This window comes from Mesoplodon densirostris, chromosome 14, assembly GCF_025265405.1.
Source record: "Mesoplodon densirostris isolate mMesDen1 chromosome 14, mMesDen1 primary haplotype, whole genome shotgun sequence".
Taxonomy (NCBI): Eukaryota; Metazoa; Chordata; class Mammalia; order Artiodactyla; family Ziphiidae; genus Mesoplodon; species Mesoplodon densirostris.
The window spans coordinates 7,134,586-7,153,659 of NC_082674.1; the positions used below are offsets into that span (position 1 = coordinate 7,134,586).

General features: G+C 44.6%; 1 protein-coding gene across 1 annotated transcript in view; it reads right to left on the minus strand.

The window, feature by feature from the left end:
* ADAM17 (ADAM metallopeptidase domain 17) overlaps positions 1 to 19,074 on the minus strand; it is a 55,596-nt gene that overhangs the window by 5,611 nt on the left and 30,911 nt on the right. Inside the window, exons 9-17 of the mRNA XM_060117107.1 lie at positions 17,774 to 17,918; positions 17,577 to 17,665; positions 14,936 to 15,088; positions 9,983 to 10,182; positions 8,886 to 8,989; positions 4,201 to 4,335; positions 2,712 to 2,842; positions 1,876 to 1,954; positions 1,038 to 1,126 (exon numbers count right to left, since the gene is read on the minus strand). Coding sequence (XP_059973090.1) covers positions 1,038 to 1,126; positions 1,876 to 1,954; positions 2,712 to 2,842; positions 4,201 to 4,335; positions 8,886 to 8,989; positions 9,983 to 10,182; positions 14,936 to 15,088; positions 17,577 to 17,665; positions 17,774 to 17,918 — 1,125 coding nt within the window. The remainder of the gene's footprint in view (positions 1 to 1,037; positions 1,127 to 1,875; positions 1,955 to 2,711; positions 2,843 to 4,200; positions 4,336 to 8,885; positions 8,990 to 9,982; positions 10,183 to 14,935; positions 15,089 to 17,576; positions 17,666 to 17,773; positions 17,919 to 19,074) is intronic.

Here is a 19,074-nt window from a genome sequence, read left to right on the forward strand (position 1 = left end):
CACCGTAATGGACGGCACCGTCGCCCATCTGTCAAAGCCACCACCGCGTCCCCTTTAACACCGCTCCGCTTTCGCAGGGCTTTTCCTCGTGTCCGGCAGCCTCGCCGCCTGAGAGAAGCCGCCCGAGAGAAGAGCCGAGAGAAGGGCCGTTCAGGGAAAGCACGCAGCCGAGGGAAGGCACGGGGCGTGAAGACCCGAGAGGGCCCCGCGCAGGGCTTTCAGGGCACAGGCCTGGAAGCCTGGCTCTGACGTCCTCGTCTCTACACAGCAGACAAATCCTCCTTTTCCCACAGAAGCAAGGAGAACGGATCTATGAGAAATTTTCTGGAGCAGGAAGTTTTCGCGAAGAACAGGACCAGGCCTCCCAGAGAAGCCTCTCGAGCCCCTTAAGCCCTCCCCGTGACACTGCAGGAATAAAATCATGTTTCTGTGGACAGCAGGAGGGTCTGACTTAGGCGAGTCAGGCTGCCCCTAGGTCTTCCCTGCCCACTCGGCACCCGTTTCAAAATCAAACTTTATAAAGTGCCTGGAGTTTCTCAAAGCCCTATTCAACTGTTAACTGTTACTCATTTTGAACAATAAAGAAGACGGCTCCCTCTCCTCACGTGGAAGCATCTGAGGGAGCACCCCAGACGACGATGCCAAGACAGCAGACCAGACGGGGCAGCACGTCTGGAATGCTGCTGTTTGGCACCTGCTCTGCCACAGCAAAGTCAGCCTGGATGCGCTCGTTTAGAAGCTTCACTCGTCAGAGGTCCTGGACAAGCCCAGTTAACCAGTCTCCTGTGCTTAGAAGTATAAAACTCCTCAGAAATTATACATGAGATCAAAACATCCGCGCACAAAAAGTGTAATTTTTTAAGAGACCATTAGTTAATTTTACAAAAAATGCTTTCCCAGGGATAGCACCAAAAATGTCAATGGAAACAGCAGGTCAGATTTTTCTAAGAACAAATTTTTATCTTTTCCAAAGCTAACATGGTTCGAGTTGCTCAAAATTTTAATAAAATGTTATTACTTAAAAACTGGTGACTTACCACACAATGGACCAGAATGCTGAAAGGAATCCAAAATATCAAGGAGAAAACCAGGACGGAACCTACGATGTTGTCTGCTAAAAACTTCCCTGTGAACAATTCCAAACAGTGAATTTGTCTTGACCAAGTACTTTAGAAATTGAAAACGCAACATTCTTAGAGTATTGTCACGTGTCAAACAGCACAGACTGCTGGCGGGATATAACAACTGGGCTGGTACCGAGAAGCGTTTCTGTGCCACCTGCTCTACACCCAGCCGTCCCCCCCCCTACACGGGAGCTCTCCCCAGAATGGCCCCATGTGCTTGTGGAGAACAGATCACATCACAGGAGGGCCCACACAGTCCCCGGAGGGACAGTGCAGGGGACTCATCCTGGAGGAGGCTCCTACTAGCAACGATGCTTGCGAAGACAACGCTGATGCTGTCTGGGTACTATTGTTTTTGTGACTAAACCCTAAATTATGAGACACAGAGCATCCTTGCTTCTGCAAAGTCTGAGGCCCACTTTTAAATAAATGACTCATATCAAGCAGGATTCAGCTTTACAATCTATAGGACTGAAGGACACTTATGCTGTCACATGTTCATTTTTTAGTAAAGAAGCCAGTATTTTTACTTCCCTTGTCTGAAAATTTGTGCATTCACGCTACACAGGGGCAGACCTATAATGTGTCCACTTTTTTTTTAGCCAACAAAGTCGTTTCAGAACAAAAGCAGTAACTATTTCCATCTTCTATTGCACGATTAGGGCCTGTCAGTCTGAAACCACACTTTTCTAACGTCATCAGTGAAATCAGCTCAGTTCCAAGCAACCACCCACCTGGGGAAACCACGTACCGAAAGTATTGATGCTCAGCTTGTCAATGAACTCCCAGAACCGCTCAATGACATCCTGCACTCGCTTCTCACATTTGCCCTATGAACAGAAAGCACCCGGCATTACCCCAGCGGCCATGCATTTAGAAGGAACATGGCTTCCTTCAAGTCAAACACGTAATTAACACGAAAAGGGCTCCACTGAAACCAAACGGCCAGGAGAGCCATCTCTGACGCACTGGGATGGGTACCTAAGAAGGCAGCATTCTCTGTCACTGACACTCCACCGTCAGTCCATTTTTATAAGTGAACTTAGAGTTACCAGAAGACAAAACTCAAGAAAACCAGTTTGTTAAAGATGGGCCAATTCCAGTAAGGACTGCACTGATCTCACACACACACTGCCAGAGAAGCCTCTCGAGCCCCTTAAGCCCTCCCCGTGACAGTGCAGGAATAAAATCGTGTTTCTGTGGACAGCAGAAGGGTCTGACTTAGGCGAGTCAAGCTGCCCGTAGGTCTTTCCTGCCCACTCGGCACCCATTTCAAAATCAGAGTTTGCAATCCTGCAGCATTAGTGACTTTTATAATTAGCCCTGAAAACCAAGTAAGTAGGACTCCCTGCCTCAAACTCAACTTTACCACAAAGTCCCCCAGGTCCTGCCCAGTGTCCTGAGAGCCCCTGGTCCTCTCCTCCGAGGTCACACGCACAGTACGTAACTAGACTCACACAAGGACAACGGGTAGACATGCCAGCATCCGTGCTCTGATTCCCTTCCATTTGCAAAACCCAGCATTTACAAAATAAAAACTCCACATCTGGCTGTTAGAGAAAAAGCTGTAGATAAATAAATACTCACATTCATGTCACAAAATCCTACTGTACAGGGCTTTCCCTTCCTCAAAAATAAGTTCTTCTGTTCGGCGTCGACGTAGGGCAGGCAGCGGCCTGAGGGGTCCCTGCAGCACACCTTGCACGAGTTGTCGGTTTCTGAAACAGAGCAGAGCCTCTTAGACACGCGCTCTCCTCCTGCCTGTCCCCCTCCGACCCCGCTCCCGCAGGGAAGGAATCGCACTCAGTTTTTATTCCAACAGCGAATATGATCCAGGTTTCGCACCCCTCCCCTCCCCTCCCCCCGCCAAAGAGTAACTCCTGAGTTCAGGCTCCTCAGCCCTCAGAGAGGTAAAGCAAGGTAAAAACGATTTACCTGGAAAAGCTTCCTTTAAGAGATTAAAAGGCAGATTATTCTCTCTACTTCAAACCCTTCATAATGCTAAATGATTCCCTTCGTCCCAACGTTATTACACTGCGGGTTTCAATCCTTGGCTTCTGTTTCCAGCACACTCTGGAAAGCCAAGGCTCCAGCGAGAGCCAAGCCACTGTGACAGAACTGCCGGCCTCGGGTGCAGATCTGAGTGACCCACCAGCGACGGGGGCACCGCAGCCTAAGCACGACCTCTCCCCTCTGTGGACACCAACCTCCGATAGCACAGCGGGTATTTGGCACACATACAAACGTGTAGGAATGTCCAAAAGGTCAACGGGCCGTATAACTCGGGACAACCTTTACTTGACCTCTTAGGAAAAATTGAAATCAACCAGAACACAAAAACAAGCAAAACCACTTTAAAGGGAAAACAAAAACCTTTTCCTCATTCATTCATATATCAAGCATTTCCTGGGCATTTACTATGTGTATTTCCAGGGCACCCCAAGCCTCTTGCCGCTCACTGAATAAATCACCTGGCGTTTACTGTGTGTTATCTTTATTTACACGTTATTCCACCTGGAAGAGCCGCTTGCTCCACTGTGTGGATGGTAAGTGCCCATCCCAGGGGTTCTGACTTCTGGGATTTTTGTTGTGAAAGCAGCAGAACTCTGAGGGAGGGCGGGGAGCTCAGAGCCCAGCCAGTCCCTCAGACCCTTCCTCAGACCCAAGGGTTCCAAAAACAGTGTGGAAATCTGAGGACAAGGGTCCCAGAGGCCGTGGCCAAGAGGCCCCTGCCCCAGGCGTCTGGCAGGGGGCGGCGGCGGCTGGCCCAGCAGACGTCCCAACAGAGGGGGGACCCGGGCCTGGGCCGTGCCGGGTGGGTCCTGAGCGGCACCAGAGCTCGAGGCCAGCAGGAGTGAGGACGGACCTCCAGCCGCCCGCCCTCCCGGAGTCCCCTCTGGCCTCGCCGCCGAGTGGCCTCACGGTCTGAAAACGCAGCCACGAGGCAGACGGACAGGACGGCTCCCGGAGACGACCGTGGAAGGAGCAGGACCCGGAGGCAGCGGTCCGTCTGCGCACACCACCCGCTGCTCCCGCCCTCGCCCCACTGCAAGGATGGGCAGGGCCACGTGCTCACCGTTACACGCGCAGGACTCCAGCCTCTGCTCCCGCTCGCAGAAGGGCACGCACTTGCCATCTTTACACTTGCCGAGATCCAAGCACACCGTGTCGTCGGCAGCATCGCCGGGAGGGGGGCACTCACTGCTGTTACCTGCAGCACGCAAAGGGCACGCGGGCCGCCCTGAGTCACGTGGCCCAGTTCCACAGGGCGGCCCGTGTCCCAGCAGCCGGGGAGCACCAAGGCCTGGCCACGCCGAGCACCGAGCACCGAGCCCCGCCCAGTGTCCACTCGGCCCCTGCGGCCTCGCCTCCGTCACTACTTACACGTGCCAAGCATTCTGCTTTTACCTTTATATTGTGAAACATAACATACATACAAAAGAATGTATATACAAAAGAGATCTCTACTACTATCACCAATAAAAGACACCTGTGTGCCCTCCCTTGACTAAGACGCAAACTCCCTAGGAAGGCACACGACAATCCCCAAGCCACACGCCCGCTCCAACGGCCTCCCTCCCATGTACTCCATTTCTCTCTCACCTCAGAACCTGACTGTATGCCGCTCAGTACCCACAATGTTCTTGTCTCCACTCTTTCAGGAGGACTGGCTGGTTCCTTCTCACCCTTCAGATTTCCTCTCCTAGACCTCCTCTCTCAGCCGTTCTCAGCCATCCCCGAGGACCCTGCCCGAGCTGGCTGCCCCTCACCCCCGCCGTGCTCTATCACCACACGGGGTCCTCCCCTTCACAGCACGAGGTTTACAATTTACACCTATTCGATTACCTGTGGTTATTTTCTGTTTCTTACCACCAGACTGGTAAGCTCCAGAAGAGCAGGGACCGAAACTATTAATGAATCAGTGACGTCCAATCCCTGTCACACTGTAGGTAAGCCACAAATACTTCTTAAATGAGTCAATGATTCTTAAGGACAAAAAAAAGCCAACCAAGGATGTTAAATTCGAGAGAAAGGGCGGAACGAATGACTCACTCTGGAAAATGAGAAGCACAAGCAGTTGAAAGTCACTAAAAGGGAAGCGAAAAACTACTGCATGGAAACACCACGGGCCTGGCCTTCCAACTGAGGAATGGAACCAATCCAAAGATTCGGCCTCAAAGGTCTGTGAACTTAAAGGAATCTGCCCTGTTTCCTACAAAAGCAGCCTTTCATTAACTACCTAACACATATGAGACACTTGCTTAGGCTGCTACCTCTGCCTCTGGTTTTATAAAACCCGTTACGGGTGCTGGGCATTCAGAGTGCCAACAAGACTGTCTTAGAGCAAACTCACTGCCACTGAAAGCAAGCTCTGGAAAAAGTACAGCAAGTTCAGTGAAGGTTTTATATTCTGTATTGTCACCGTATTTTTAGTATGTTATACTGCCCTCAGCAGAGACATAAAAAATGCTTTAGAATATCTGTTCTTAAAAGATTAAAATCAGAGTATGAAACGCACAGGAAAATAATTAACAACACAGCCTCACCTATTTAACACGGTACTCAAAGTGGAGCACGCGTCAAGATCCGCCAGTGGATGCTGCAGCAGCGTGCTGGGCCCCGCCCCCAGAGCTGCCAGTTGCAGGAGGCCCGGGAGCGGACCAAGCATTTCCATTTCTAACAAGAGCCCAGGTGATGCTGCTGCTACTTTGTATAAAATACCAAGGGAACAAAAAAGGCTGTTTGAAAAGGAATATCTTTTTTTCAAATTGTTCTACTTACACTTATTTAAAGAAAACATCTTTCTATTATTACAATAAAGACAAACACTGAGCACAGCTAGAAAGTGTTTTTTAAAGACTGATTGAGATATTCAGGCTCTTGACATTTGCCAAACTAATGTGATGCTGACAGATCTCAGAATGTTAACAATCATGAGTAACATCTTCTTATGAAATGCACGTGTAAAAGCCGAAGGAAAAATCAAAATGAGATAAAACTTTGCATCCACTAGGATGGCTACAATCAAAAAGACAGGGGAATTCCCTGACAGTACAGTGGTTAGGACTCCACGCTTCCACTGCAGAGTGCACGGGTTTGATCCCTGGTTGGGGAACTGAGATCCCACATGCCGTGTGGTGCGGCCAAAAAAAAAAAAGACAGACAATAACAAGTGTTGGTGAGGATGTGGAGAAACTGGAACCTTCACACATGCTGGTGGGAACGTAAAACGGTACAGCCACTTGGAAAACAGCCTGGCAGTTCTTCAAAGGATTAAACAGAGTTACCGAATGACCCAGCAATTCAACAAAAGGATATATATATAGGAGAAATAAAAACATAAGTCCACACAAAAACTTGCACACGGGGACTTCCCTGGTGGCACAGTGGTCAATTATCTGCCTGCCAGTGCAGGGGACACGGGTTCGAGCCCTGGTCCGGAAGAATCCCACATGCCGCGGAGCAACTAAGTCCGTGCGTCACAACTACTGAGCCTGCGCTCCAGAGCCCACAAGCCACAACTACTGAGCCCACGTGCCACAACTACTGAAGCCTGTGCACCTAGAGCCTGTGCTCTGCAACAAGAGAAGCCACCACAATGAGAAGCCCACGCACCACAACGAAGAGTAGCCCCCGCTCACCACAACTAGAGAAAGCCCACGCACAGCAACAAAGACCCAATGCAGTCAAAAATTTAATTAATTAATTAATTAAAAATTGGGTGGGTTCATTAAAAAAAAAAAAACTTGCACACAAATCTGCATAGTATCGTTATTCACAGCAGCCAAAAAGCAGCAACAATCCAAAATTCATCAATTGATGAATGAATAAAAAAATGTGATATATCCATACAATGGAATATTATTCAGCAATTAAAATAAATGAAGGACTGATTCATGCTACAACATGGATAAACCTTGAAAACATTATTCTGAGGGAAAGAAGCCCACATATTGTATGATTCCATTTATATGAAACATCCAGATTAGGCAAATCCATGGAGACAGAAAGTAGATTAGTGGCTGTCTGGAGGTGGGATGATGAGGGGACTCGAAATGGTGGCTAAAGGGTGCAGATTTCTTTTTGAGGTGATGAAAACTGACTGGTAGGTGGATGTACAAATGTGAGTATACTAGAAACCACTGAACTTACACTTTAAATGGGCAGGTGGTATTATATGTTAATTGTATCTCAATGAAGCTGCTACAAAAATCAAACCAAGCAACCAAAGGGTACAGAAATTAGAAAAATACAAGATGGGATAGATACACCAGACAAACAGGAACAAGAACAACAGCAAACAGGTAGCAGACTGAATATTAAACAATTTAAGTTAAAACAGTATATGTGTAACAGATTCACTTTGCTGTACATCTGTAACTAACACAACATTGTAAATCAACTATACTCCAATAAAAATTTTTTTAAAAAGTTAAAAGAAATCACAAGGGTCAAAAAGGAGCATTACATACTGATGAAGGAAAAGCAGATCAAGAAGATGTAGAGAATATGTCCAATCATGTACCTAATAATATAGCTTGGAGATTTTTTAAAGGAACAACTAACAGAACTACAGGTAATATTGATAATCAATACAATCTCAAAATTAGCTCCAGATAAAGTCCTAAATGTAAAAGGTAAAATTATGAAGCTACAGAAGCAGCTGTGGAAAATATCTTTATAACTATCCACAACTCAAAAAAATAAACACACAAACAAAATGACAGATTTGATTCAAGTGAAAGATTTCAGTTCCAAAAAGGACAACAGATAGGAGGAAGGCATATGCAATGTTTAAACCAAATGGATTATCATAAAAGAACTCCTCCAAATCAATAATAGCAAAAATGAAATTCAATTTTTAAAAATGGACCAAATAAATGAACTAGTTATTCACAAAAGGAGAAGTCTAAATAGCTAACAAATGTAAAGAGATGTTCAAGAAAAATGTAAATAAGAAGAAATCACTTCATACTCATCAGACCAGCAAAAACTATAAGACAGCCAGATAATACAGCGTGTCAGCAAGGACATCAGAATACAGGAACCTGGACCACTGACGGTGGCACTGACAAAACCCGTTACTGCTGCTCTAGAGAACGCTGGAGAGCCTCCCTCCACGACTAAGCAATTCCACTCCTCCATATGCACTCAGCAAGTTCTCAGAGCTCCCAAAGTAGATGTGTAAGGGTGTTCGGTGTAGTCCTATCTGCAGCATTAGGAGATAAAGGCAATCCAAGCAGCTACTGCTTGGCGAACAGGTAAGTAAAATATAGTAAATCACAAAACTAAACACTCAGCAAGTGCCCAAAACAATGAACTAGATACAAAGATACAGATACAGACAGAAATACAGGGCAATAGAAAACAGAGTTGTAAAAACATGGTATTGAGTTTTTAAAAAAATGATCTAAGGTAGAGTATCATTTTGGCACGTTAAAAACACACGTATACAGAAAATAAACACACTATCTTTCAAGGATATACACCTATCTAGGCAAATATTAGACACGTTAAAGCAGATGCCTATGAGGGGAAGGAGAATGGAAGTGAATGAAAGGGAATAAACAATGAAGAGAAATAATCACGGGCCTTGCACAGACCAATGACAAGTGTGCTGAGATCAACTCAACTCTGCACATGAGGTTAAAAAAAAAGGGGGGGTGGCTATATTCATCTGAATGAAACACAATCTTGCTTTCCAACACACACATACCCGTTTGAGCAAATTCTTCCAAGAGAACCAACGGGAGGACATACCTGTGCAGTAAGACACGCCTTTGCAAGTAGCATTAATAGCCTCTTGGCACTTCTTCTGGGCCGTCTCGAACTGACAGTTTTTACAGCAAGGACTGTTCCTATCACTACAGAGGAAGAGCAGACAGTCCAGGTCAAAGGTCAACAGCACAGACTACGGTCACGCCACAGGGCCCTGAAGTGGCAGCGCAGGGGCTCCTGGCTGGGTCACCCACTCCTGCACAGACTCCCAGGTTAGCGCTCGCACCACCTGCACGTGGTCCATCTACCCTTCTTGACGCAGACTCACGCCGCACAGTGGTCCAAGGTGACCTATCTTTAAAACATCTTGGTGTCCTTGGTTTTCATTAACTTAATACAGTAATTTAAAAAAAAAAAGGACTTCCCTGGTGGTCCAGTGGTTAAGACTCCACACTCCCAACACAGGGGGACATGGGTTCGATCCCTGGTCAGGGAACTAAGATCCTACATGCCACGTGGCACAGCCAAAAAATTAAAAAAACAAAAAACAAGAAGCCCACAAGGCAACAGTGGCCAAGCAACTAGTCAGCCCTATCAGTACTTACAATGTTAATATGCACTGTATACCGTTAAATCTGTTACCATAAACTAAAGTTTTCCCCCCTACTTCTAAGCCAGGCACTGGATGTTAAAAATGGAAATATAAGTACCTTCTAACTTGTAACCTGCTTCCTCCACAGTTTCTGGGATTAAACAGTATTCTTCAACACTATTTACAGTATAGATACACAATAATTAATTAATGTCCCAGGACTGTCATTTTGATTGTTTCCCATATTTTGTTATTATAAAAGAATGTAGCCATGAACATCCCTGCCAGATCATCTTTGTACATCTCTGTTTCCTTAGAAAAGATTCTTTGTACTATGGCATCACTACAGCAGAGAGGATGCGAGATGGAGGATTTGTGATACAATGTCACACTGCTTTCCAGAAAACATTTTTCTCGCTGTAACGTGCAGAAGGGGTAAACACACGCTTGCCAGGCCCTCTGATGAGTCTAGAGCCCCGCGCTTTCAGCCCACTGTTGTGAGGACCCTTGTCAGGTGCCCAGCTCCACCCCACGCCACGCTCCTCACCTGCACTGGACGCCCGGCCTCAGCGTGCAGTCACTGTTGCAGCAGGTGTCGTTGTTCAGGTACATGATGCCGGGGTCACACTCCTCCCCCTCGTCCACCCTGGAGTTCCCGCACACTTTGTTGCTGCGTTCTTGAAAACACTCCTGGGCCTTACTTTCAATGGTCTTATAGATGGACTGTTTACTGCAGTTTGAAAACATCTTAAGAGAAAAGAGGCCACATAGGACCCAAAATAACATAAAAATTCATTCCCAGGTGGTGTTTGTGCTTCTTTTCCAGGGACAAACTTCAACACAAAAGCCACAATCAGAACCACCTTGAAGGTATATCAGGTTCCCTGTCACCTCTAAATGTCATTTGTATGGAATTGAGTCATGGCCCTCTGCAAGATGCTAAAAAGGTGATGTGAACGTGGTTAAGAGCCTATAAAATTCTTCACAGGAAAGTAAGCTACACGAATGCTGAGACCAAACACCCCAGCCAGTCCAGCACGAGCAGAGAGTCACCAGACTCTAAGCCACCCCAGGCTCAGGCACAGGCCCCGCTGCAGGGACACTGCAAACGGGGCACAGGCGGCCGTCTTCCTAGATGTAACGATCCAGGCCTGCAAAAGAGGGTCTGCTCTGGTTTACCTCTTCATCTTTCCCTGAATATTTACATCAATGATCCATGTTTAAAGTGCTTAAATAGTTGAGCTTAGTAAGAGGCATGTTATTACATATAGTCTATTTAAAAATTAAATTCCAATTTATTACCTAAACGTTGTCATGAGTCCCCAAGATCTTAAGTTTCTTTGAGTTTCTCCGGTTGACCAGCATCTCAAAGGAAGCCTGAACCCTAGCTTGCCCACCTGGTGTACAGAAACATGAAAATGACCTTCTAAATCTGGGCATTTTTACCTGGAGCTCTAAAACGGAGTCCATTTCCCAAACCATCTGAAATTATCAAGAAAAGCGGAACAAGACTCGGGTAAAACTCAGCGTGGGTACTTCTAGAGGTAGGGCCGCCACAGTTTGCAAATGGCTAAAATGGCTTCACTTTCAACCCAGACAAGGGCCATGAGACCCTGAGGAGCAGAGAGCACAGGACGCTTATGAAATAGTATAAAATATACACTGGTCTGTGGCCCCAGTTCCTGGCACAGAGCTCCCGAAGCCTCTGTAATTTCCTGGGTCAAAATGGGAGTGTCTTTTGTTGTAATGAGCCGACTTGGAGTGGGCTCCTTGGTGGCTCCTGGATGGGGGCTGGTCAGCAAAATGACCAAGCCACCATGAGAAGCTTGGAATTTTCAGCCCCGCCTTCCATTCTCTCTCGAAGGGACAAGCGCTTAAAACGGAGCTAATGGCCGATCGTGCCTATGTGAGGAAGCCTCCATAAAATCCCAAAAGTACAGGGTTCAGAGAGCTTAGGGGTTGGTGGACACATGGGGGTGCTGGGAGAGGGGTGCACTCAGAGGCAGGGAAGCTCCACGCCCCTTCCCACACACCTCGCCCTGTGCATCTCTTCCATCTGGATACTCATCTGTATCCTTGATCATAGCCTTTTATCATAAACAGGCAAACGTGTTTCCCTGAGTTCTATGAGCCACTCTAGGAAATTAACTGAACCCAAGGAGGGGGTCATTGGAACCTCCAATCTATAGCCAGTTGCTTAGAAGCACAGGCGATGACCTGGGCTTGTGAGTGGCATCTGGGGATGGGGGGGCGGGGCACGCAGCATCAGGGCACTCTTACGGGACTGAGCCCTTAACCTTTGGGATCTGATGCTATCTCCAGGAAGAGAGGGTCAGAACTGAGTTAAACCCAGCTGGCGTTGCAGGAAACAGCTTGGTGTAAAGAAAAACCTCCACATTTGGTGACCAGAAGGGTCAGAAGTGAAGTGGGCTCTAAGAATAGTAAAGTAGACACACAGGAAGAAACACACAAAAGGGAAGAACTGGGTTTTCCCTACACGGGAAGAAAAAACTGAATTGATGTTCCTTTTTTTTTTTTTTTTTTTCTTTTTGCGGTACGCGGGCCTCTCACTGTTGTGGTCTCTCCCGCTGCGGAGCACAGGCTCCGGACGCGCAGGCCCAGCGGCCATGGCTCACGGGCCCAGCCGCTCCGCGGCATATGGGATCCTCCCAGACCAGGGCACGAACCCGTATCCCCTGCACCGGCAGGCGGACTCTCAACCACTTGCGCCACCAGGGAGGCCCTGATGTTCCTTTTTAACCCTCCAAAGGTGACTGTGACCACTGAAGCAGATACAAAAGGATTACTCTCCGAAAGACACTGAAGACCCCATCTCCCTAAACAGAAACACTAACTGGATTTTTTTTAAAGGCCCTTCCAATGAATTTTTATAGTAAAGACATTTTTAAGGGGCCTGGTTATTTCAGTCTAAACCTCAGGCAGTTAGTATTTTGCTGCGTTTATTCACCAGCACTGCGGACTCATGAGCTCAATTCTACCAGTTCATTATGGGAGGCCAGGTCCTTATGAATTCAAATTCACACGGAACCAATAAGAAGATCTCTTTGCTAATTTATCAGAGTCACACCCCCAAGCAGCTGGACCCCCAGACAGAGCTGAGGGAAAAGTGACCACTTCACTCTCGCTTTGGCTGCCTCCACGCTCCCCGAAGACCTCTGAGCCCTCTCTCTGTATCCTTACCACACCCCCTTCTCCTCCCACCAATAAACTCTAAGAGGTTACAATCCCTGATGCCGTCTGCTCACAGCAGAGCCCGTGGCTTGATACTTCTCAGTGGCTTGTCTGGTGTAAGGTGCCAGGTCCTGTCTTTCTAGGTCGAGGAACCACCTTATTTTTGTCCTGGAGCCTTTTTTACCTAATTAAAAACATTTTAAGGAATTAATTTTAATTAAGGAATTAAAATGTGGACTAGAAGATGCTCAGTATCTTTTTACAAGGAGATTGCTACTTGGGTAAACCAAACTATTAAAGAAAATACACTTGGGACAAAATAAATAAATGGATAAAGTGTTCTTCGCTGATAGACTAGCAGCTCCAGAAATAAATGGCTCTGCCCAGCCTCCATTCTCATTAGCGAGTTCTTACAGGGCTGTTCCAAGAGCCCATGGGAGAAGTCTCACTTAGAAAGAACTTGTAACAGGATGAGTTAGCACCATGCATGCTCACTTGAACAGTCTGCAAAGTAAAACATTTTACCCCAAAGTACTGACGCCATCCTCGTGACCAAGAAGCAGTGACTAACAGCTAGACCTGCACTGTCTAATACGGCAGCCACTAGCCATACGTGATTATTTAAATTTCTTTTTCCTCACCACATATTTCACATTTTTTATTACAGAAACGTTCAAGCATCTATAAAGTGGACAGAACGGATTCATGAATGCTCACATGGCCCTTCACCAGCTTCAGCAATTATCAACTCATGGCTTCGTGACTCACCTATATCCTCACCACTTTCCCTCTGTTCCCACACTGTTTTTTGTTGTTGTTGTTTGGGTTTTTTGCAGCTTTATTAAGGCATATTTTACATATCACAACATTTACCGGTTTCAATTGTACAATTCAGTGATTTCTAGTAATTTTACCAAGCGATGAAACCATCACCATAAATCAGTTTTAGAACATTTCATCACCTCAGTAAGGTCCCTCAGATCCTTTTACAGGTAATGCCCATTCCCACCTCCAGCCCCAGGCAACCACTACTGAATTTAAACAAAACAGAATTTAAAATTCAGTTCCTTGGTCTCTCCAGCCACATTTCAAGTGCTTACTGGCCACATGGCGCTAGTGACTACTATATTGGGTACAGCAGATAGTGTTTCCCCCATCACAGAACCTTCCAGTGAACAGGGCTGAACTATAATGTACATCACTAGAAAGAGAGAGACAACCTCTGAAAAAAGGAGAAAAATTCAATAGGGTGTGTGATACAATGGAAGAACAGGCAAAACAGGTAGTCCCTCAGGCACAAGTTGTCCAGTGAAGGAAAAATAAAGCATAACAAGCAAAGAAAGAGAGGAATGGACTTTACACCTAACAGCCAAAGAAAACAAGATGCAACAAACAAAAAACATGACCAAAAAAACATGAGACCAGAATTTTAAAAGGCAGGGTCAGGGCCAGGGAAACACAAAAGTAATCCTTCCCTCTAGCTCCTAGTCAGGCTTTATTTAAAAGGGGAGTCAGGACAAAGAACTTGACCTTCCTTCCTGATGAGATGCAGATGGTTAGCCCAGCCCCCAGCCCACTTGAAGTCAGCACAAAACCACAGTATTTGATGCCTCCTGCTGCTCAACTTCAAGTATAAGGAAGAAGGACCAGACAGACATCTATGAACACCTGCAGTTCAGGCTCTACGAGTTAGTCACAGCCACTCTTAGGAGAGTCTCTGAAGCTGTTTACCATGTCCCAAGTCAATGAGTACTGTGTACCCCACCAGACACCCTCAAAAATCGTTCCTCTGTTTACCTGACAAGTATTTATTATGTACCAGCTACCCTGAATAGGCACTGGAGACAGCCGGTAACCAGAGAGGCAAGGAAGGGCCCTACCCACAGGACGCTGACATCTGGCAAATTACATATTTTTTTTGCAAAGGTTTATTAAAACGTGCAAATTGTGAAGCAGTGTAGGGTTAATATGAATGACAAACCTGTAAATGAAATGAAAGGAAATTTTTAATGGAAAGCCTGAGCCCACCAGATCCTGCAAACTAGGACTCCAGTGCAAGCCATTATATTAAATAATTAATTTTCCACACAGCCCAAACCAACACATGATCATCTTTGACAACAAGCAGTCCAGACGAGCAGATTTAGATGGACCATGTTTCACTCTTAACACACACAACCAAGTTTCAAGGTACTTTGTAATCTGCAGTTCCATCCCTAGAATGGAAAGCTCTTCTGAGCTCTCATTATAATTAAACATAGCCTCTTTCTTTCCTAACCACATTAAAAAAGCTCCAAAAGATACGTACCTTATTGTTCTCATGGTCACCACTCACAGCTATGGGATACATAACATACTTTCCTCCGTGGTCCTCATTTGGGGCACATTCTGCTAGACCATCTGGATCGTGTTCTGCTCCAAAATTGTGCCCCAGTTCATGAGTTGTAACGAGGTCAGCTTCCTGAAGGATCATGCAGAGAAAACATTATTTCCTAATACCTAACCATCAAGTGCTTTGGCCAGTTGGGCCCTGCTGTCTTAGATGTTGGACTATGACTTCTTCTAACAATTATAGAAATTAAACAGGATTCATGGGATTTTATTTAATATTGTAAGTAGTAGTATAAGGATGAATTTAAATCAATGTAAGAAAATATAACTTAAAAGATATACTGGAACACTCTTACTGAGGCACCAAACATTGGCCATTCCAAAAACTGCCTGGCACCAGTAAACCAAATTGCTAACAGTCAATCATCCAAGCCTCCTGCCCCTCACCCCAATCACACTCCTGTTGAGATCTAACTATTGCGGGGTGGGGGTGGGGGGTGAAAATAAGACAACTGAAGAACAACAAAACAATGTCCCTTATTCCAGTGACTGAATTCATGTCCAATGACAATCTTAATGACCTAGAGGATTTTATTTCTCAGAATCCAATTAAAGGGCTGCACTGAACTGATGAGATCACCAGAGGACTTCTACCTGAATGTTACAATGAATTTGGCCAGTAAAGCTAAAAATGTTCCCGTATTTAACTGCAAAAAATAACAAATTTGGGCCTCCCTGGTGGCGCAAGTGGTTGAGAGTCCGCCTGCCGATGCAGGGGATACGGGTTCGTGCCCTGGTCTGGGAGGATCCCATATGCCGCGGAGCGGCTGGGCCCGTGAGCCATGGCCGCTGAGCCTGCGCGTCCGGAGCCTGTGCTCCGCAACGGGGGAGGCCACAGCAGTGAGAGGCCCGCATACCGCAAAAAAAAAAAAAAAAAAAAAATAACAAATTTATTTACTGATTTTTTTCCTAAGAGGGGGGAAAAAATCACTCCATAGAATCTGAAAAAATTTGTATGTATTTTGCAAGACATGGGAATTTTTTTAAAGACAGAGTCCCAATTCTGAAACCAGTGTGTTGAAGATTACCAAGTGTTTATATTAAAATGGTAGTAAAGAAAACTTTGCATTTTTAGCAAAAAAGTACTCAAATCCCAAAGGTGCAATATGGAGAAGTGATTCCAAACTGTGCTTTGGAAAAATTCATTAGTGGATTCTCTAACAGACTGACACTTTAAAAACATCGAAGCAATTTATTTTTTGTTCTGTGTGTCTTATAATAGAAAAATTCTGGAAGACCAAGGAAAACATGTCATGAAATCAAACCACTGATGATGCTGTGATACCAAAAAGGTAAAGGAGTACCATAAGAAACAATTTTGGAAATTAAAAAGTTTCCAAAAACTGCTTAGTATATTTTTCTTCTCTCATCCCATTTCACTTTTTTTATATCAACCCAAGTCCATAATTTATATTAGGGTTCACTCTTTGTGTTGCACTTTCTATGGGTTTTGACAAACAGGTGTCTTATTTCCATCATTAAAGTATACAGAATAGTTTCAACACCTGAAAAAATCCTCTGTGCTCCACCTATTCATCCCTCCCCACCTGGGGAAGCAACCACTGGCAACCACTCATCCCTTTCCTGCCTCCGTGGTTTTGCCTTTTGCAGAATATCATATAGATGGAATCAAACAGATTGGTTTATTTTACTTAGTAATATACATTTACAGTTCCTCCATGTCTTTTTATGGCTTGATAGCTCTTTTTCTTTGTCTTTTTTTTAAGTGCTGAATAGTATTGCATTGTCCGGATATAACAGTTTGTTTATCCATTCACCTACTGAAAGGCATCTTGGCTGCTTCCAAGTCTTGGCAATTACTAATAAAGCTGTTATAAACATCCGTGTGCAGGTGTTTGTGAGGGCTCCTTTGAGTGAACGCTAAGGAATATGGTTGCTGGATCCCATGGTAACACCAGAGTAAGTTCACTTTTATGAGAAACTGCCAAACCATCTTCCTAAGTGGCTGCACCATTCTGCATTCCCACCAGCAACGTCTGAGAATTCATGTTGCTCCACATCCTCGCTAGCATTTGGTGTTACCAGTATTTTGGATTTTAGCCATTCTAATAGTTGTGTAATGGTATCTGCTTGTTGTTTTGATTTGCAATTCCCTAACAGCATATAATGTTGAGCATCTTTTCATATGCTTATTTGCCATCTGTATATCTTCTTTGATGAGGTGAGGTGTATATTAAGATCTCTGGCCAATTTTTAAGTTGGGCTGTTCAGTTCTTTATTGCTGAGTTTTTAGTATATTCCTTATATATTTTGGATAGCAGTCCTTTAACAGGAGCTGTAGATGAAGGGCTCCAGAAGGGATGTCTTTAGGGAAAACAATAATCCCGACTTGTCTCAAAAGAAATTTGACAGCTAACAATTATTTTCTTCTTTATACTTTTTATTTTCATATTTCCCACTAAAAGCATACATCTTTTTAGGCAGAAACAAAAATAGTATGTATAGCTTTTTAAAAAGATACCTAAATAAATATGTAATAGCTCAGGTCCTACTACAATAAAGTCAAATTCTACACTTTTAAAAATTAAAGAACATACCTTTGTAAGGATGGTTTTACCATAATTTTTTGTGCTGGTCAAACCACTATTCAAATAGATATATTTCTTTCCAGTTGGACTATAATAAGCTACAGGAAAAAGAAAACAGAAACAAACGGCTTGTTCAATACAGAATTATAACATAATCCAATCACCTTGCTATCCCCACATATTCATACAACAAATGGAAAACTTACCCTTTGGGCAAACACCTCCATGACTGTTTGCTCTGGGAGAACCAACATAAGCTAATCCAAGAGTTCCCATATCAAAATCTTGGTAGGTGAAAAGATGTGCTAGGCAGACTTTAGATGCTTCTTCAGCTATATCAAAGCTAAATTGCTTTTAAAAAACAAAGTACTCTTAATTAGATTAAGTTACATCAGACTAAAAGATATGTCAACTTAATATTCCAGAATACTACCATACTTTATGATTGCAATTTTTTTTACATTTTTTTAATTGAAGTGTAGTTGACAGACAATATTATATAAGTTACAGATATAGTCATTCACAATTTTTAAAGGTTATACTCCATTTATAGTTACTATAAAATAGACTATATTCACCATGCTGTACAATATATCCTTGTAGCTTATCTTACACATAACAGTTTGCACCTCTTATCCCCTACCCCTATTTGCCCCTCCCACCTCCCCAACTGGTAACCACTAATTTGTTCTGTGAGTCTGTTTCTTTTCTGCCACATTCACTAGTTTGTTGCATTTTTTATTTATTTGTTTGTTTGGTTTTTGGCCGCACTGGGCGGCATGTGGGATGTTAGTTCCCCGATCAGGGATGGAACCTGTGACCCCTGCAGTGGGAGCGCCAAGTCCTAACCACTGGATCGCCAGGGAAGTCCCTTGTTGTACTTTTTAGATTCAATATATAAGTGATATCATATAGTATTTGTCTTTCTCTGACTATTTCACTTAGCATAACACCCTCCAAGTCCATCCATGTTGCTGCAGATGGCAAAGTTTCATTCTTTTTTATGGCTGAGTAGTATTCCAGTGTGTGTGTGTGTGTGTGTGTGTGTGTGTGTGTGTGTGTGTGTGTGTGTGTGTGTGTGTGTGTGTGTGTGTGTGTGTGTGTGTGTGTGTGTGTGTGTGTGTGTGTGTGTGTGTGTGTGTGTGTGTGTGTGTGTATACACGCCACATCTTCTTTATCCATTCATCTACTGATGGACACTCAGGCTGCTTCCATATCTTGGTAACTGTAAAAAATGCTATGAACATTGAGATGCCTGTATCTTTTCAAATTAGTATTTGTTTCTTTGATGGATTGAAGTTTTTCACCAGCAATCACAAAATCGTGCGGTACAGTGCTCCTTACCTATGGTTCTCACTCACCTACACAGATGAGAAGCACACTGTCAATGGGGAGGGTGCAAAAAGGAAAGAGCCTGGAGCTTTTTATAGCGTTTCGGAACTAGGAGGGTTGATGTGAACATGTGCAGTTCAGCACCAGGAACGCTCTGATTCTGCAAGGCGCAGGG